This window comes from Cinclus cinclus, chromosome 20 (assembly GCF_963662255.1).
Source record: "Cinclus cinclus chromosome 20, bCinCin1.1, whole genome shotgun sequence".
Classification (NCBI taxonomy): domain Eukaryota; kingdom Metazoa; phylum Chordata; class Aves; order Passeriformes; family Cinclidae; genus Cinclus; species Cinclus cinclus.
The window spans coordinates 8,979,563-9,000,994 of NC_085065.1; the positions used below are offsets into that span (position 1 = coordinate 8,979,563).

The 21,432-nt window shown below is 39.3% G+C and overlaps 1 protein-coding gene across 3 annotated transcripts in view; it reads right to left on the reverse strand.

The window, feature by feature from the left end:
- ERN1 (endoplasmic reticulum to nucleus signaling 1) overlaps positions 1-21,432 on the reverse strand; it is a 32,106-nt gene that overhangs the window by 6,630 nt on the left and 4,044 nt on the right. Inside the window, exons 2-13 of one of the 3 annotated variants that reach the window (XM_062506475.1) lie at positions 19,549-19,564; positions 16,234-16,345; positions 7,786-7,819; positions 7,222-7,294; positions 6,486-6,558; positions 5,261-5,383; positions 4,521-4,622; positions 3,834-4,095; positions 3,145-3,223; positions 2,264-2,426; positions 992-1,110; positions 465-656 (exon numbers count right to left, since the gene is read on the reverse strand). In XM_062506475.1, coding sequence (XP_062362459.1) covers positions 465-656; positions 992-1,110; positions 2,264-2,426; positions 3,145-3,223; positions 3,834-4,095; positions 4,521-4,622; positions 5,261-5,383; positions 6,486-6,558; positions 7,222-7,294; positions 7,786-7,819; positions 16,234-16,345; positions 19,549-19,564 — 1,348 coding nt within the window. Of the gene's footprint in view, positions 1-464; positions 657-991; positions 1,111-2,263; positions 2,427-3,144; positions 3,224-3,833; positions 4,096-4,520; positions 4,642-5,260; positions 5,384-6,485; positions 6,559-7,221; positions 7,295-7,785; positions 7,820-16,233; positions 16,346-19,548; positions 19,565-21,432 lie in introns of those variants that run through there. The other 2 variants (XM_062506474.1, XM_062506476.1) reach the window with 2 other exon arrangements.

Sequence of the window (21,432 nt, forward strand, 5' to 3'; positions counted from 1 at the left end):
CTGCCAACCACATAGGCTGGGGAATGTTCACTCACAATTTCTATTTCATTCTGGACTTCCATTGCCAAAATGAGAGATCACATGGCTTGGTTAAAAAAGCTGTTACTAGGTTGACCAGGCATCTTTAAACCAAAGAGGGATAAAGGTTTTGATCCAAGACCTGGAAAACCTAATAGTGGTGCAGGTGAGGAAGAGAGGATTGAAGCCAGTAGTGCTGAGACCATACCCAAAAAGAGTAATACCTACAAAAACCACAACTGGTGGATGAAAAAGAAAACCTGAGCTGGCACATATGGCCCAAGAAACCCCTGTTAAGTCAAACTTGTGCCTTTGCTCCCCCGTGAACCTCTGTGAAGAGGGAAAAATCCCTGGAGTGTGCCATGAACTCCTGTATCATTTCTGGACTCTACAATGTTCCTGATGCTCCCAGCACTCAAAAGCACATCAAGCCAGGTCAGCATTACCATTGGATAGGTGATGATAAAAGCCACCCAACCCACAAGCAGGAAAGTGCTGAGGATGATCGTGGCCATGTCCTTCAGCATGGAGTCCACCGGAGCCTCCGGCCGCAGGATGGGCCGAGCAGGAGTCTCCTCGATATCCTTGGGAGCAGCTGGAGGCCCTTCTGTTGAGGAGCCTTCGACAATGTCAATGACCTGAGGCAAAGAAAGCTCTTTTAGCTCAGTATCTCTGTGAGTAATGAGGCATTCATAACCAGCCTTTCTGCTACATCATTTTCAGTCATTTCTAAACCTACCAAAGCCAAAGTTTTGCATTTGGGGAAAAAGAAAAAAACAAACAGCAGAAAGCCTTAATTCTGAAACAAGGAATGACACTTCTGCATACCAGTGATTCTGTGTGCTAAGTACACGATCATCTGACACAAAAAATGTGAAGCAATTCCATACAGTTTTCCTTCTGTGTCCTTCCCTAGTTTCTACTCCTTTGTATTTTTCTCTCATGCAGTAAGAGAATTATTCTCATCACAAACCTCTTCAATAGTGGCTTTCTCAGAGTCAGCCGGAATCACATTTTCAGGCCTCTTTGGTAAGTTGCTTGGGAATTTCTCCAGGATCTTTGTCGGGGCAGATAATGGTGTTTCATGGTGCCCTTTAAATAAAACACATTTGTTGAAACAGAAAGTTGTCCTTTTTTAGCAAAGATGTCCCTGATTGCAGCACCTTTGCTGAATAGTGAGAACCTCACAAAACATGATGCTCATGTATGGAGAAGAAAAGAGAAAGGAGAGGGAAGACGGAGGGCAGAGGTCACTGAGAGCTGCAGAGGAACACAAAGTGTTTCAGGGAACTGCCTGACATACTGCAGGAGAGAGGATATTAAGAACTGATGCCTGGAAAGGCTGACCTGGAACAGGGACTAGACAGGCCAAAAGGAATAAAATATGTATTTATTGAAAGGCTCCACCTTGGGCAGTGCAAGAGCCTGGCTGGGACCACACCCAAATCAAATTCAAGATGGATCCCAGTCCAGAGTCTTTACACTTTTATAAGTTTTGGTTCATCTACATATTGGGGTTAATTATCCAACCCCAGCCCCAGGCTATGAAGTCTCAGCCTCCTGGCTTGCCCCTTTCCCTTTGCCATTGCTTCTGCTTTTTGAGTCTCTAGCTGGGAAGGGATTATTTTGTCACTACCCTGTGAAGAGAACTTACTAACACCTAATATGAAGTTTCAGAGTAACACACTAAGCAGCAGGGAATCTGAAAAATAGAAAAGCTAAAACCCAAGGCATTGCAAGGCAAGGGATCATGGGAAGAGAAAGATGGCACTTCAAAAAGCTGAACATCAGACAATTCCTCATTTTTGAAGCAAAATTGTAAATGCACTGAAAAGTCAATTCCAAAATTTAGGGACTTGGGACACACAGGACAGGCTGACAATTAATAAACATTATCTTCAGCCTCTGTGTTTTAATCCATTTACAAAATGGAAAACCTGACTGTCTGATCCATACGATGAGAACTGTGGTGACAGCATGCACAATAAAAAAAAAATCCAAAGAGACCCAAATACAGTATTTTCAGTAAATAATAAATTACTATACCCCCCTCTGAGGGAGGGGGCAAGTAAGCAATAAATAACTTTCCACACATGGAGCACTGCACAGTCACAGAATAAGACAGGAGCCTTGGGAAAAACAGAAGGCAGGTGGATCCGTAACACATTATTTTATATGCAAATGAGGATGAACTAGACACTGTTACTAGAATTCAGTAATTATGGCCAGGCAGGGCCTCCCACACCTATCAGCAGCCAGTCATTCCAGTAGTTGAGCTTGTGCTTTTCCTTCAGCCTGCCCGAAAACTTCACATCAGTGCTGGGTGTGATCACACACTCGCCTTTGTCCTCAATGGTGACTCCTTCTGTTTTTGGACCCTCCAGCAAGGGAATGGCACTGCCACGGGGCTGCAGAGAGATCAGTGTTACAATTACTGTTACCATGGCCTTAGAATATTTAAATAGGCAACTAAATTAAAAAGCTGGAGGTCAAAATGAGTGGGCAAGCAAAGATTACTGGCAGCAAAGTCACTGTGAGTAAACATGGCCATTATGCCCTTAGCAGCTGCTTCCACAACCTTGGACATTGGACCTTTTCAGGGATATGTTGCCTGGGAGATGAGATTACTTCTTTCTTTTTTTTTTTTTTTTTTGTTTTCCCCTAAAATTAAGCAGGATCTATATTTCCTACCTGGCAGCCATAATAAGCAAAACAGAACTATGATGCAGTTTCCTGTCTGTGAGGAGTTACTTTGATGAACAAACCAGCAATTTTAACATGAACCACGAAGCATCAACAACAGCAGTAACCTCAGGTCTGCTCCTGCTGAACCTGCCTGGCACAATTCCTGGGGAGCTGCAGTTACTGCTTTGCAGCATTAGAAATTATTCCAGAAGTAAGGTCATGTATTCTATGGTTGTTAATTATTTCAGGAAATACTTAATTTGCTATGCATTTCTTGATAGAAATCTCAAAACCTCACATTTCTGTAGATGTACAGGCTTCATTGTTTTATTTTCTATTTTAATATAATTTTATGCATGATTCCATTTCAGCCTTTCTTCCAAGCCCAGGACAGCAGCAATTCCATAAAGGCACTTGCCCACCTGGCAGCTCCCCACTTACCACAACAGTGACTCCCTCGTGCACCATGGAGGGCGAGGCGTACAAACTCGTGGAGTATTTCCCTACGTACAGGGTTGGGCTGCAGAAACACAGTCACTGTTAGCAGCAGGCAAATGGATGTGTTACCATCTCAAGCAAAAACCTGGGCAGCACAACCCTGCAGAACCAACACGGGAGCTTCCCAAATCATCAGTATTTGTATCTTGAAAAGCCTTGATCTGTAAAATTGTTTGAAGTACTGCTGTATTATGAAGCCTTTTTTTTTAATTATGAAAGCACTGTCAGTTCATTATTCACAGCATTGTTGCTCATTTGACATAACTCATATCCTATTTCTGCATTTTTCAATAACTGACATTTGCCAAAATGCTGTGCACCATTTTTATACTGTGAAAGGCTTCACATTAGGAAAACAAATTTAATTCCACATTGTGAGAAACTATTCAACACAGAACATCTGATAAAACTTAGGACCTAATTTTAATAGTTTTTTTTCTGTTTGGTTTCTGACTTTACATGCTAAAACGTAAAATATTATATAAAAGAACACCTGGAGAACTAGAAATGCTTTTATGCATTCTTTTCACCATGCTGCAACTTGTAGCACAACCCTTAACTGGGTTTAATGTTAACAGTTTAAGGACAAAGCTGTCAAATGGACAGTGAAAACAGCAGAATCTCAGGCTCACGTTAGTTTGCTCTTGGTCTCCGTTTCCTTTGGGAAGGGATATTTCCACTTGGTGATGTGTCCAACCTCCCCGGACATGAAGGTCAGGTAGCGCAGGGTCTCAATGCCCACGTTGGTGTGCAGGACCTTCCTCAGCCCCTCTCGCTGCCAGATGTAAAAGGCCACCACGGGGGACGCGTAATTCTGGATCCACAGCACGTCCCCTGACTCGCTGTCCACGGTCACCACCAGCCCGTCCCCATTGGACACAAAGTGGGACATTTCTGCAAATGCACAAACGTCTGGAGGTTACCTGGGCTCTGCAGCTTTCATCATGCACAGGAACGGTTCTGCCTGCTGTCACCATCACACCTTTCACTGCACAGCAGCTGAGCAGCAAAGCCTCGGCCAGGACTGGGCTGACACAAGTCCAGCTGCCAGTCAAGAGCACTGCAATCAGGTTGTGCACCACAGTCCAGATTTGCTGCCTCTCCTGCCATTTCTCTCTGATTTTAAGGAATCACACCTTCAAGAGCTGCACCCTCCTGGATTCAGTTTTGCTGGAGCTACCTAACAGGCTTTAGATATTGCAGTATGTGATGGATAAAAATGTGCAGAAGTACATGCACTGCACAAAAAATTCAGAATATCTTTGCCTATATACAAAGTTCCACTGCAGGAGGGAGACAGACAGCAATTAAATTCTTACTGTATTTTATGTCTTCATCAGGCAAAGTAGCTGCATAATCAAAATAGGTGGCATTCCATCGCAGCTCCTTCTTTTTGGTGTCATACATTGTGATTGTGTACTCTGTTAAAAAACATAGAGTCTGTGAAGCAAAAAAACCTATGAGAGAATAGAATCAATCTTCTCAAATCTGAGACACTCCTCAAACACCACACAGCACCCACTGCTGTCAGCATTTCATTTTCCCAACACTATCCGTCTTAAGGAACACATTGATAGGGAGGGTAAAGAACAAGTCTGTAACACATTCCTGTTTCTAGTCAGCACATCCATGGTGTTGCTCTAACTTTATTTAGCACTGTGCTAAATAAAAATTTTATTTAAATTTAGTTATTTAGCACACTGCACTTGTGAGCGGATCTGCTCTATTTCCATCTTCTTTAAACAGTTTTTAAAAAGCTGTATGTCACAGAGCAAACAGTTCATAGCTGGTACTGGAATACACCATTAATTACATTACAAATGCTACTTAGTCAACAAAAAGAATAATTACCTACTATCTAAGTTGAAAAAAACATTATCTCTCTGCTGTTAAAGTTAATAATTCTTCTGCATACAGTCTAAAATCATAATTCACAGTGGTTTTTCCAAGAAATAAACTTGAAAACCTGAACTCACCACAGGGTCATTTGTTATGAGCCTAAACTTTAAAAAACAGAATTTTCTTTTAAACTACAGGAGAAAAAAAAAAAGCATATGACCTGTTCTCCCAAGATACAGGAGGGATGTTGATGGGCAAAGACTTTCTGCAAAAGAGGAAGTCAAGGTCTGCTGTTTCTCCCCTGTCATGAGGTCAACCACGTACCAAATATCCTGCTTTTTACCTGAAATCATAATTTAAGCCACATTACCATTCAGTTGGAAAAACTGCATTTCCATTCAGCTTTTCAGTCTTCTTTTTTCTTTAGTAGACCCATGGATTTAGCACAAATAAAGCATTTTTAATAAAACAGTTTTTCATAGTCAGACTTCGCTTAATCATTTAGCACTACTGGCCAATCCAAAATACTGACCACAAACCCCAAACCCAAATACAATGTTTGGAAATGTAAATACTATTGGCTGAATGATTTTTTTTCACACATAAAATCTAACAGAGCTCTGAGTGCAGCAGATCCCAGGTGCTCTGAGATGAAGAGACTGAAGTTCTCATGTTGAATGACAGGAGGTGGAAAAAACAAGTGAGGGTCTACACCTTTCAAATTGCTAAAGCTTGTAATCCAAACATGCCTCTTAAGACTATGTGAGCTATGGCCTTAAGAATTTCTTTGAAGTTAACACATGTATGTTGTGTTTAGAAGCTTCAAATAAACATTTTTCTCTCATTTACTGGCAAGACATGAAATGGAGAACCAGAAAGAGCATTGGCCCTTCAGGAGATTTAAAATCCCCAATAGTAAGCTCACTCTGATCTTCATATATTTTACTGTTGTGATAGGTAACAACTGTCCTTTCTTCTCCTTTTCTCCTCCCAAATCCATCTGCAATTAGAATGAGTCAGGACAGTGAGCAAAAAAATTATTATTCGTACTATAAATGAACTGACTGTGCCTCAGACAATGGAGGATGTCTAACTGTGGTGCAGTGGGATTTCCAATTTTATCCTAATTATCACACAGTCAGTTACATTTATAATCATAAGAAGATTTTAGTAGAAGTCATATTTTATTGAGAGACTGCATCTCAAGAAACCAAAAATTCTCATCCAGGCATTTCACTGCTTACAAAAGGTACTTTCTCCTTCAGTAAAAGCAATTGATTTTTAATCATCACACAGTAAACTGCATTTCTGTCATCAGAAAGACTTATCAAGGCCCATAGTTAATACCCAAAATAAGGCCTATTTCCTTCAGTTTGTCTGAGAGTCTCTAGATTTTGTAGTTGCTGAACATCTTACAATGTAAAGAAGAGAAAATTTGAGCTCACCCATGTACAGGATCCCATCAGAACTGCGACAGGGAGATGCCTGCACCAACTCTGGGATAGTAAATGGAAGTTTCTAAGGAAAAAACAAACAAACAATAATTTTATTGGTTATTTCTGTTATTATAATAGCTGAGAATTCAGCCAGAGTAAATACTAAAATATTTAACAATACTGAAGTTCCTAAAGGAAATCATACCAGCTGAGGAAAAAATTCTTGTAGGAAGCCAAATATTTTATCCGAGTATCACCACAAAGTTTAAAAATGAAAGTCAAGCATTAGGCAGTAACTGTGGCCTATGTGGATTGGTGATGAATCTGAAAGGTTCAGCATTTTTGTTTGCTTACTAAATCCTATAAAGACCTTTTAAAGGGGTTAGCACAGAAAAAGTATTAATCCTGCATCTGACTGATGGTTTTAGAAATGTACGTGTTTGAGGAGAGTGACACATCTGATTGGTGTTATTTTGGGTACCTTTCCCATCAAATCACACTGAGATTATTCAAAATTTGGATAATAAAACATCAATTTTATTTGTAATTATCATTATTTTAGTGAGTTATAGAAAAGTTGTACATGGGGACAAGATGCGGTGTTGATATTTTCAAGTAGAAATAATTTCTTGACAATCACAAGGTGGTAACATTCTGCTCTAACAAAATGTAAGTATGTTTTCCTTCTGCAAAGGCACGAGGTTGACTGGGGCACTTTTTGGAGAAAATTTAAAAATATACTTACAGTCAAGCCTTCATTGTTCTTGCCACCAAGCGTGTACAAACTGCCATCATTTGGGTCTGGTAGAAATGCTGGCCTAGGATTTAAGCAGCAATTATAAATGATAAAAATGTACTGTGCTTCTCAGAGAGCAGGAAAGAAACTGTGGTCAGCACTGGCTTTACAGAGAAGTTCATCTGACATTAATTTTTTTGCAGTTTCATGTATTAACTGTGAAAATTAAAAAAAAATATAAGGAAGTTTCAGAACTGATAAAACATAAGACCAACAATGTATTTGAATACACAAAGATCCAAATGTGGCAGGCAATGACTCTGGTGAAAGCTTTTAAACTAAACCTACAAACTCTTAAGAATACACAGATTTAGAACAAACCCAAACAAATAAACAAAACCAGAGAGCATAAAGAAGGCAAGAAACAATGAAAGAGTTGCCAGAATTAAGTAAATTTGAAAGGTAAAGAGATCCCTACACCCAAACTACACAAAGAGCCCCAAACAAATTCAAATCCTAATGTCCATGGTTCTATGATCAAAAGAAGAAAGGAGATAATGGAAACAGACTTACTCTTCCACATGGATCGGCACCTGGAGGACAGGATCTGCACACACAGAAAAAGAAAAAGTCAAAATGCCAGCAATTCAATCCTTGAACTCACCAGATACAGGATTAAGTCAAGCTTACAACATCATGTTCTTTTTATAAAGGCTGATGCACAGTTTGAAAGTAAACTCTCTGCAGCCTCCTCTTGTTCTTGGAACTTGGCTCATAAAATGGGAAACAAAGCACTTGAGAAAGTCTTCTGAAGTCCTTCGCTCACTAAATACCTCAAAATTACTGAGAGCTTATAAATTCCTGAATCAAAGGGTTTACACTCCTGATGCCAACTCCATAGAAGTATCCTGATTTATAAGACATACTCTACAACTTCCAAGACAGACATGTGCTTATTAATGGGTTTACTGGCAGAAAACACCTCAAAAGCCAAAAGGATGCAATCCTCTAAGGATCTCCAGTACCACAGGTTAAATCAAACTCCACTGGAAGGAGTCTGATTAAGAGGATGAAACATGACCAAACACATACTATTATTTTCCTCTTCTGTCTCTGTACAAACATCATGATGCAACAGGAAGGAAATAAGAACAAAAACCCTGATGTTTTGACAGCCTTTGACTGGAAAACTGGCACAGATTCTGGGCAGCCTGAGTGCACTGGGATATCTGCAGAGCTAAGCAAGACAAGAACAGGAAAATCAGGGTTCAGTACCCAGGGCTTACAGAGTTGCTACCACTCTACAGGGCATGGCACCACACCAGCTGCTGGGTTTGATGGCAATGGCCTGCAAGGATGACCTGGTTTTACATGGATTAATAAAACATAACCCCCTACCCAAGCAGATCTCTGGCTGCAACACAGCTGAAAGCAGCAGTCACCCGAAGAAGCACATTTAATGCCAGAGACACAAAGAAAGCAGGATATAAGGGATAACAGTACAGTTATCTTTATTTCATTAATTCATTCTTACAACAGTAAACACTCTCAGAGCAGTTTTGTTCAAAACATAACTACGTGACATTTTTTTCTCTTTAAGCCTAAAAAAATACTACAGGATACACTCCCCAAGGTGTCAAAATAAACTCCAAACACACATCAAAGGTCCTAAGAATAATTAACATTCAAACAAAGGAGCTTAGTGACTCATCCTCTGTATCTGTCTCTACAGACCATGCTGCTTAGTCAGACCTTTTACTGCATTAACTACATCAAGCAATTCATTTCTCTCCCTTGTGTGAAGAAACTGGTTTCAGGATATGTTGGGAGGGACCACAACCCCCCACCTTATTGATTATATGTTAATTATTTCTCAGTGTCTTCTTCAGGTATTCCACAAGCTTTATAATATCTAATACAGCACGTGGTGACTTATATCATCAACTCTCCATCTCTAGGGAAAAGCAAGAAAAAAGCATTTGCTGCCCATCATATAAAGTGGATTGACTTGAGCTGAGCTGCTGGGTTGAACTACCAAAAGCAAACTGAGAAGTTTATGGACTCAGGGTATCCCTAAGTCTGGGTGAAGTGACCTAAAAGAAGAGAGACATTAAGAGGTTTTGTAATCACAAATGCTTTATGGGAAGGCAATGCTCAGTTTTGTGAAAGAAATAGCATCATGAATCAGAACAAGTGACACCTGGCTCAGAACAAGCAACACCTGCCTAAGTTAAGTAAGATTTAATGCAAACGCTACAAGCATTGTTAAAGGCAAAAGCCAAAAAAAACTTTGGAAGTTTCTTGATTAACTGATTACACAGGGAGTGTCTCATTTGGTAAGAAAATAAACTCTCACCTGTAGTGACAGTGTCTGTGTGAGACAACGGTAGTTTCACCAGGAGCACTGGGACAACTTTGTCCTATTCCTAAAAATCCCCTCAAAAGATCACCAGGAGCAACAAAGCTGCACAACTTGTTTTTGAAGTGACAACTGACTGCATATTTATTAAGTACAACAATGCAGATTTTCTATAAAATCACTTTCTAGTCAACCTAGGCAAAACATAAGACTAACTAACATAAATAGTTCCTTGTCAGAATAATCTTCAGGAACTTTTAATTTTAATAACAGGACTGTTTCTTCTCTGAATTAAATGGTGGTGTGAAGTTGTTATATGAAATTACTACAATCTGAATCAATCTCCAGCTCTGCTAACTGCACTGTTACTGACAGGACACATCAGCAGAACAACACAGAGTGGGATTGCCTCAAACACCTCAGTATTTCAGGGGTTTTTTCAAGCAACACTCAGGAAAACATGAACAATTACAGGAAATTTCAAAGGTAGATTATGTCTTCTGGCAACTGATCCTGGTTCCTCCATGACATTTGCAGGAAAGTCTGGTTAGTAATGCTTCCCTAGACCTCCCTCTCTGTCCTGAAAATACAGTGGAGAGTAGTAATACAGCAAAGCATTTTTGGGTTAATAGCTTATTCTTACTCAATTTTCTAAGACTGGGCATTGTATTTTTATCAACCAAAATAAAGTGCTCCCTTCTGCTCCAGTTATCTTAAAGATCTGAGAATTTTTGCATGGTTTTATTGACAACACAGCACCACAACAGTGAAAGGACCCATGCACATATCCGTGTGCAAAAATTACTTGCATGAGCTTTTATCCCTCAGCTTGTATTTCTGAAAGCTGTTGGGAAAATGTCACTTAAAGCAGTTTCCAATGTCATCAATAAATGTCTCCTACACTTTAATAAACAACGCCCCAATTCTCATGAATGTCTCTATGTTTTGCAGTGTTTTTCTGAAGCACTCCTGCCTATCAGATGACATGAATGAGTCTTATGGCAAATCCCAAGCTGTTCAGTGTGCACAGAAGCATCATTGTCATGAAAGTCCTTGAACTTCGCTTTGGTACCATGTCTTCAGCATCATGTACTTCATCAGAAATGAAAAAAATCCTGCTTTTACTTGATTTCTTAGCAACTGAAACTCAATTTATGAGCAAAGATAAAAAAGTGGTAGATAGAACAGATTAAGAAGTTACGACAAAGCAGCAGGATTTTTTTTAGTACTTAGTTGCACATGAACCAAAGCACTGATTATTCTGATGGCTTCCTGCACACTGAAGTGTTGTGTATGAATTGTTAGAAAGCATTTATGGATTTCTGATTCATTTCCACACATGAGGTTCTTCATAAGGATGGAGGAGCTAGTTTTCTAAAGGGAAAGGAATTCTTCTGTCACTACTAGCACCATCCACCTGGAAAGACAGACTGTAGAAAGCCATTTCTCAGTATTTTAAGTTACTGCAGTGATGTGAATTTTTTCATTTTCTTAACACTATCATGATCTTGAGCCCAAGCTGTGGCTCTGCAGAGGTCCTTTGAAGACAGACAATAAACTCTTCACATTCACTTTCATGTGGTTTGGGACCTGTTCCAACCTCTATTTCAAAGTTTGTTTTGAAATAAGAACTTGCTCTGAGATAAAAAGAGAATCTTAAGTTCAATTAATTGGTGCCAGGTCTTACAATAGTTTTCATATGCTTGAACACAGACCAGTAAAAGAGGGAGCCCTCTTGTGACTGAAGTCACTTTTTACTCCACAAGGGGTCAAACAGAAAAAGGTCTTGCAAAAGTCAGAGCACTGAGACCTTCTCTCCTCTCCAGCTGCTCCCCACTCAAGAGTTGACATGCTGGGACTGAACCACGTCACTCTGCTTTCAAAATTCCCTGGACTGCAGCTCCCTGTAATTGGGTAGGTCCCTCTAACAGGCCTGATCTGTTCCAACACCAACCACTAAAAGCAGCAACTGGAATGAAAGCTGGAGAGAAAATGTGATAAAACTGAAAAATACATCTCCCTCTCCTTCAAACTTCCATTCCATGTAGCAGAGAAAAGCCAAATTCTTGCAAGGTCCTACAGAAAGCTTTTCCCACTTTCTAGACTAAGAAAACAGATGTGAGAACAGCTCTGGAGCATGGTGGGGGTGAGTTAGGAAGCAGGACACCATCCTGTAAATATCTGCAGTGCTGGAGAGAAGACTGAGTTTTCTATAGATATTTCCATGTGTTTCCAATTTTTTTTCCTTCAGTCTCCACTAAGACAGATTATGTTACTGATTCCTACATTAAAGTCCTACAGTTCAGCAAGCACACACCAACTTTTGCTTTCTGAACTGGTAACACAGCCTCTGTTAGAAAAATTTGTAAAATAGCTTTGTTACCAAAAATAAAAGTTAAAAGGAGACTGATCCTACTTTATAAAGATTTATTCTACAACTCCAAGAGTTTATTCACAAGTACAGCAGTTATTAGAAACCTGTAAGCATAATGTCTGTCTAGTAATTTGGTAAATTATTTGGCTCTATTCCACTTGCCCAAAATGAACGTTTTAACCTGGCAGCAGGCAGATGTCCCAATCCAGTTTTGGTTGCATCATGGCCAGAATATATTAGTGAGTGGGCAGAAGTATATGATACATTTCAGATATTTCTGACCCACACTTTTGCATACGTATATGGAAAAAAAGCCTTATGAAACTGTACCTATACGCTAAATATAATGCATTTGACTTTGTATTTCATAACTACATTATGAGGTAAATTTGCCCTTTGACCAAACTTGGAGTATTTTTAATGTACAAGATAAAGTTGCATGTTGTCATCACTGCAATGTGCCCTTAGAGCCAATGGCTGAAAAGAAGAAGTGGGAGATTGAAACAGTGAATAAGTCACTGCCCCACTGGAATGAGCTGGAAAAAACGGTTTCCTGTTCTGAGGCCCTACCACAAGGTTTGGGCTAACGGGCCAGTTTAAAGCCATGTCATCCTCATCTGCTGCTGCAGGGACAGCAAATGAGGCTAGAGACACAAACCATGCTCTGGAATTTGCTGAAAACAGTACTGTTCTACAACTGTTTTGTTTTGCCAAGCCTTATTAATTTACAGCTATGCACAAAGATATTATTTCTCGCGTGGATAAAACCACTGTTATTAAAGCAGGACATACAGACTGCAGATGAGCCCTTTAAAATCTGCATATTGGATCCCATAAACAGATACAATCTTTATACCTTTGTCTTATCTTAAGAGCCTTCAAAATTCTACAGGTTATGAGTGAGGTGTTGGAAATCAAAACCTTTTAAACTGATTATGGGCCATCATTTTTTGACTGCTACAAAGAACTGAAGATCATAAAAAAATTTATACTGGCTCTAAATGAGGATCCAAATTTGCAGATATTAAATGTTCTTCTGGCAAAATACTTTGAATTATTTCTTAAAGGAAAGCTTTTAAGGAGCTCGTGAAAGGAAAAATAAAAAGAAAAAGAAAAATCCTTTTGAACAATACAACAGGACAGAGAACAGAGAAACAGCTTGTCCAAGACTACAGCTTGAAAAACTGCAGCCTTAGCATCTCAAATTTAGTCTTGTGTTCAATAAAGCAAGCTCTTGAGTTAACAGAGACATACAAGGTGAGTTTTACAAAGATCTGAGGGAACAGCAAAGTCTTAACATAACACTCTTAAAGCTCACACTGAAATCACCACTGTGACATAAAATCTGACAGCAAGAAGGAAAGCTTTCTCCAGATTCTGCCTTGCCAACAGGTTCTCATGACTATGTCTTTCTCTGTCCACCTGCATGTAAACACAAATCTAAAGTGCTGCACCTCTGTACCTTTCAAAGAGGTCTGTAGGAAATGACAGAAGTTGTTTTATTTCCATGACTGTTGGGAAAGAGGTTTAATCCTAAGGAACCTTGCTGAGGATGCTGACTAAGTATCTTGCTAGTGGCAATGCAGAAGATGTGGGAGCCTACAGGAGCCTGTCCCACTGTCACTCAGGTCTCACAGCTCCTTGTATTGATCAGGGGTGGCACCAAGAGCCTCATTCAGCCACTGATGTGAAATGTGAACCACAGCTTTTCCAACGGTGCTTTCAACACCAGCTGCTTGTGTGGGGTCACAGCACAAGCAAAGGTGCCTCTCAGAAATTACAGGGGAAGAGGAATATGGGTTTTTCTCTAAACTTTGCAACCTTTTGCCAGCTTTCAAATGCCCAGGAAATGAGCAGCATCAGCTAGCTGCTCACTGAAAGATCCTGAGAACTGCCAGACAGCAGGACCCATCAAAACCAACAGAAAATGAAGATTTCAAGATTTTAACCTCAACAAGTAAGTCCACAGTTTGATCATATGTAACTGCAGGGACACAGCTTATTTCTGACAGTGGGAAGTCCTATTCCTAACTGACCTACTTTTGCCTGCTTTATGGGCAGCACAAGTACTCTGCCTTTCTTGCCAGCACTCCATGAAGGCAGGAAACCCAAACATGTTATTGTGGTGATAATCATTGGCTCATTTACTCCACACACCTTAGATAAGCTTCAGTGCTAAATTAAAACAAGCCACACATTGCAAGATATTCATGTTTGTTTAAGCACTGCCTGATAATGAACACGGCCTTGGTTTTTTCCACTAATGAAAATAAAATGTACCTGAATTGCCCTTTGTTAAATACCTTGCTGCTCAAGTGCAGTAATAAAATGTTCCCTTCCTGGTGAGTGCCACTGCAATGTTTCAGGTGACTTCCACAACTTCTCGAAGTGCCTGAGCTACAGCACATGGTTTATCTGCTGTAATCAGGATAAAATGGCACCTGCAAAAGCACTCCTTGCAGTGCAGGCAGCTTCCTGCCAGGTAACCTCTGTAACAGCACCAGGACATTGCTGACAGACAGAATGTACCCAGCTACTGTGTTTATACACTAATATTAACAATGAATTCTGCACTATTAGGTCTCTCCAGGGATTTAGCACAGCAAGCTGAATGGGATTTCATTTGCTTCCAACACTGTTCTTGTCTGCTGGGCCTCCCACCCACAGGGTGACCACCAAGTACAGATTTGCAAAAATAAATAAACCCCCTCCTATTACAAATTAATTCACCGATTTATATTTAGAGGCCCTTGTTCTACTTGTCCACTTTTCTCAGTTAACTCAGGAAGTATCTTGGAGCACTGATACCTACCACTAATTTTTCTTTTGTTGACCTTTGTGTGCTGCCCTACTGCACAGAAATAAACTAAGGAGCAGTAAGTGTTTTGAAAAAAATCAAGTAAGCACAACTTACGTACGTAAGATGCAGAAGTTAGCAGCAGAGAGAAAATAAGAAATCCCATAAAACTAGATTATCCAGTCTGGCAGTTCTACAGAACCAACAAGAGTTTTGCAACAAGATTTTTTTAAACAAGGGAGGTTCCTTGAGCAACACACTGATCAAGATACTTCTCGCCACCAAAGTGTGTTCATTTCTTCTTCAAAAACCTCTTGCCACTTACTAAGTGTGGCTGCAAAGCAATGCCAGTTGTGATTCCCTTCTAGACTAGGAGTAGGCAGGGTATGTTTGTGTCACTGGAATGACAAAGAGACCAGCAAGTTTTTCTTAGCCTACAGCAACACTAAATGAGGAAGCTGACCTCTGATTAAATGAACCTGCTTCTAGGCAGGGCTGTTCAGGAAAATGAGGGGTCTAAATTTAAACAGGAGATGGGAGAAAAACAAGGTCCTTCAAGAAAATACAAAGCTTAGCCCTTTATACCTTAAGAAGAGCTACAAACGACTTCTTTGCTTATTTAAAAAGTCAACTTTTTGTCTAACAGATCTGTTTTCAGATAAAAATGGCTTCACAAAGAAGAACAACTGTTTGGTACTGCAGACACCAGATATGTACAATCCACTTCCCACCACTTCAGCTCACCTACTAAACTGACAGGTTTAAAAACAGAGGACAGAATGATGCAGTCAATGACTTCTTCCATTTGACCCTCTAATTTATTTCCAGAAGTGAATGTGCTACTATCACCTCTGCCATACGTAATCAGAGTCCCAGTCCCACTAAACAAAATTTGCATCAAATACTAAATTTTTCATCAAAACAGAGATAGCTCTGCTCAGTAATTAAAATTACAAAATAATTTCCAGCCACTGAACAATATTAAATTCCTTTACAGAAGTGCCATTCTTTTATTTAAAAAATTGTGCTGTTCCTAAACATCTGTTTTAGAAAAAGCCCTGAGGTTTGCAAAATATGCACTGCACCAGAGAATGTAGGGTATTCCAGAGACAGAATCATGCAATCCCTTTCCCATCACTTCCACAAGCTGATACATCTATTCTGTTCTATGCTTGCTAATATTGCACTCATTCCCATAAAACATGATGCCTACCAATCATACACTGCAGCTTAAACATCCAGGGGGAAAAAAAAAGGTAAACAAAACCCCCACAAGCAAATAAATGCTCACATAAACCTAGAAAATACCTAGAGGTGAAATTATGAAGATGAACATGACTCTAGAAATACTGTAGCTTAATTCTGTTACAAGAGAGAAATTTAAAAAAGAAAATTAAGTATTTACCAGGTCCTACAACATTTGGAATTGCTAGTTAATTTGTCTGTTATTCCTGCTATTGAGTAGAGGGCATCAGGACACCTCCTGCTCACCTTCTTTTAAAGTCCACTTGATTGCTCCTGTCCTCTTGCTGACAGCGTGCAAACTTCCATCCAGGGTTGAAACAAACAGCAGTGTTTCTGGCACAGTTACTGAGCTGGTGTTCTGGAAAAAAAACCCCATGTGATGAATATGATTATTTACTACAGAGAGTACTCATAACTGTCAGACAGTACATGGGCTAGAACATCCCTTCTTTTAAATAAACAGACTGAACAATCTTCTTGCCTCTTTGAATTCAGTGATTTTTGGTTTGGTTTAGTTTGCTGTTAACACTGAGGGTCTTATTGTGCTAAGTTCCTCTAGAAACAGACTGGGATATGAAGTTAAAACTCAACCTCCATTTTCAATTTGATATCAAAGTCTTCTTGCACTAGAGTTAGGAGAGAACAGAGACAGGGCTGATCCAGGAAAGGACTGACAAAAGACCATGCAGTAAGTTATAAAGAGTAAGGAAGTTCAGAGCACTCAGGTAACCCATGTCAATGTCAAACCCATCCTCCTCCCAGGCACACAGGTACACTCTGCCAGGTTCAGTCCCTAGAAATGAAGAGACATCAGCTGGGTGGAACCTGGATAAATGCAACTGAACAATGACCAGTACTCTACTGTGGCTGAGACAGATGGAGCTGTAAGCATTGTCAGCTGCTTCGGAGTAAGGGCAAAATATTTAGAATAGATGCAGTTTAAAGGCTGGAGAAGATCCATACTGTTAAATCTCTTAATTGTGGTTTTAGACCTCATGTCTCCCAGTACTGTCTTTCTGCAGTACAGGGTAAATAACACTGTAAGGAATATGACCCATAAGCAAGAGCACGTGCACAGACATCTCTGAGAAAGCAGCAAGCTGCAGGGTCCTAACATCCACTTCACATTCCAGTTCACTCTGATCCTGGGGAGCAGTTTGGTGCCACTGACCCTCCTCCAGCCCAAGCAGCTTTTGAGCCTAGCCCTTACAGAACAATGAATTTTATTAAAAGGGCATCACACAAAAACAGAGGAGTCAGAACTATGTGGTTATTGTGGGAACACTGAGGCTGTCCAAGGGGTTCCATCACACAAAGCAGAATAAGCATGTTAATTTAATGTCTGTTCTTCACTTCCTGCCTAAAGATGATCCCAGACATCCTAAGACTGACCCATTTCCATTTATCAGGGTTCAAGTTTTTGCTCAAGTAACTTTTTGTTTGCAGGCTGCATCTGCATTACTCATCTGCGTGGCACCTGCCATGTTTCAAAGTTTCACAGTTAAATATAGTTCTTAACCTACCACACAAAATGAAAATGTATTAGTTTTACATAATTAACAATGTCTTCAATCACTTACTGTAAAAAACAGTTACTGGTCATGTTAGAATTACTGCAAAGCAAAATACTTAATTGCCAAATTAAAATAACAAGGAATAACTTCCTTGGAAGAATTACACATTTTAGTGCAATCCAACTAAAGCATTATACTTTCAGCCAAAACACAAAGCCAAAAGGATAATATAACACAGTACTAACTAACACTCAGGTTGCACCTATAAATATTGTACATGCTTCTTTCCAGCCATAATCAGCTGGAGCAGACAATTGTAAAACACACAGTACAGAAAAAGATGAAAGTACAAGTAAACAGTACACAAACCACAGATCAGAAATAATTGCTGGAAGGCCAGGAAAAAAAACGAGAGAAGTATCTTAACATATAAATACAATATTCATTACCTGACATTGTTAAAGTATGCAGGCTGCATAGCCATCTGCACTTAGATAAAATATTTACATCTGGGATTAAACTTTGCAGTGTTTGTTCAAACAGGGACAATGCATAACAGTTCCTCTCATGTTGCCCTATAAAAATGTACTGCAAGATGTTACTGATCAGAACTGAACTCAGAGTACCTTTCAAGCCTAACAACCTCACTGGGTGTAAGACCAGAGGGGCTCTGTTGTAAAGTTGAGTGATCTCAGTCATCTGTATTCTAACTTTTGTTGAACTATTGTAGACAGTGTACCAAAGTAATTAATGAAAATTTTGTCCCCTAGGTCTTTTTGTACACACATTCACCAAACATCTTAGGATGGTGTAGTTGATTAATCATCCTAAATCCACTCTTCCCTAAATCAGCATTTAACAAGCCACAATGACTGATTCTGCAGTGAGAAGGGGAAGACATGACCCAACTCCATTATCACAACCTTTCAGGGCTGAAAATCATCTGATTGTGAGGCTCAGTTTAGTGAACACAGTGAAACTGCACCTAGAGTGAAACAGAGTCAGTTGAGCAAGAAAATACAATTGTTAAAGACAGGAAATCAAAACTATTTGAGTTCCTTTAAATTGCAGGTGGGAATTTGACACCCAGAATGTGTGTCTAGTGTTGAAGTTTGGTTGCAACTAAAATAGAACATACAGCAAATCCACCACATCACCTGCATATACAGACTTAAGATTGTTTTTCTAGGCTACTTCTTATTCTCTGTGTAAGTCTTATCTTTTATCTTATTATCTTACAGAATCAGTATATTCTTCATAAACCATGTTCTTTTCCTGTCTTCCAAGTAAGAAGTAAATACATGCAACATTTTCACTAAAAATTTGCCTGTAAAATAACCACCATGAGTATAGTTGGGTATCACATATCAGGAATACATAGTGTATAGAACAGTATTTGTAGACTGTATATTTAAGACTTTCATATTTAACATTTGAATATCTATTTATTGTGGCATCAAGGATACAGAAATTAAGGAATTAAATGTGAGCTCTAAAACTCTGATCAAAACATCAGTAACCAGCATTGTCTTACAAATTACTGACATTTCAGCAGGTTCCTAGGACTTGGGACCAGCCAAAGTACAAACATGCAAAGGGTTCCTCTGCACACTGCACCCAGAGCAGGAAAACTTTTCTGTACTTCCCTCCAGTCACAAGCTGAACAACAGAGAAAGAAAACCGTAGCTGAAGAAGTGTTAATGCAAGTTTCAGTGGAAAACCAAATGAACACCTGGCTGTTGCCTAGACAGTTCTAGACAGTTCTCAGAGAGTTCTCAGATATGACCAAGATCATTAAATCACAACAGCTTTTCCTAAGCTTTTCAGTGAGGGACCCTTGGTGTGGGAAGGGGAAAGAACCACTTCCAGCTACCATCCCATGGTGTCTGGCAAGGTTAACAGGGAGATGTGAACTTCCCTGGGATGGGAAGGACTTAAGGCATTCACCCCTGCAAAAGCCATTAGGTCTCTCCAGCCAGGGAACCCACTGCTCCGGGCCCAGTTCTGCTCCCTGTCTAAGGAGTTTCACTGGGAGTGAAAGCAGCACGGAGGCACTGGGATTCCTGTGAGAAGGAGATCCTGCCACATGCATGCATCATTTCCCTGTCAAATACAGAGCTTTTCTGATGTTCTCCTCAAACCCCTTCCCCCTGCCACCTCAGGTCTGTGTTTAAGTTTCACTTCTTCTGAAGGGCTTTCTTACACTCAGCTATCAAAGTCACATTGATGTGGTCACTGCAACCCTGTGTGTTGAAGATACCATCTCCTTTGGAGGAAAGACTGAATATAGAGCAGATTTCCTTAGTTCTTACCATACTTCTAAATTTCTATTTGAACACAGATGAAATACATAAAATGCCATTATTAAAAATCTTCCATTCACTCATAATTTTCAAAGCACACGATATCATGCAGTTGAGATTACCCAGCTCAGTAGCACACTGACCCTGGTGAAAGCATTTGACCTAAATTTTAAAAACCCCCAGTGTCTCTGTAGATTTTGTTGTGCAATATTGCTCATTTCTTTTGTTCAGTATCTGCAGTAGTCATTTGAAGAAGGCTAGGGAGTTAGCATAACAGTAATGAAACAAGGCTTTATTCTTTCAAAATGCATCAAGCAATAGATATAAAATTGAACAAATTATTTAAATAATTACTTGTGTTTCATCCAGACCGAGAAATTAAAAATGCTTTCTCTTGGTTTTATTTGGGACTTTTATCAGTGGCTAGAGACTGAAGCATCGAAGTTGCAAATATTGAAGAGATTTTATTTTGAACACAAAGCTTTGCAATTAACTGATTAATGGATTAATTAAAGCCTGGGATTAGCACTGCAATGAAAAACTACAAAAAATATAAAAATCTGTATGTAAAAGACACACTTGTTTTCATTTTTCTGTGAAGTATGTAAGAGCTTAGTCCACCACAAAAAGACATCATAAGCTCAGTCCTGAGACAGACTCGAGAACAACTGGTAACACAGATCCTGTCCTCCCTCCCTGCAGGGGTGAGGTCCCAACTGTTGTGATGCAACACAAATTCTTAAGAGACTTTTATTTCATATGGCAATTTTATTTCTAGGAAGATATAACAACTGAAAAAGAAGAAAAATATGTCAGGACATGAAGAAAAAATAACTTAATTTAGTGGACAAAGAAAATGAGACCGAAAGAAAACCTGGTTTGGTTCTTCTTTAATTTCATCTGAAACTGCAACATCTATTTTAACACATACCCTCTCTGGAATTCAGAAAGAGCTTCTACTGCCTTGACAGTCTGTACTCATAACAATCTTCCACATCAACAGCAATATAAGGTTAACAATTTACAATATTTTGAAATTACTTGGGGACCGCTTTAGAAATAATTTTAATAATTTAATTCAAAAGACAAATTTTCAAGCTCTCATTGGATTCAAATTTGACAGATGTTTTAAATCTGACTTCTAATAATCCATAACAGCCTAAAATTTGTAACTAAGCAGAAAACAGTATTTTTAAACTAAAATAGAAATACACTATCTAATAGAAAAAGAAACTATATATACTAGTTAATTCTCCCATAAGAATCTTCCCCTCAGTCTAAATCTACCACATCTTTAGATAAAATGCTACAGCAATCCAAGTAACAAAATTACTCAAAACAATTCTGAAGAACCTGGCAGTCAAGGGAAGGTCAGTGAAAGCTGTAGAACAAGTCTGGTGTGTGTGTGGTGCAGTTCAGTGTCAAAGGCGATAACATCTTCTTTCACCCCAACAGCTCAAATGTTTCTAAGCGTTAGCAAAGCAATGCCTTTGTTTGTTTTATTGTGTTAGAAGAAAAGAGATCCCCACAGCAATAATTTTGTCTATTAATTCATCTGCTTAAAACCACCATTTTTGAAATGAAGGTCACCATGTAGGTATGAATCCCACTGAAGTCAGTGGAAAAAG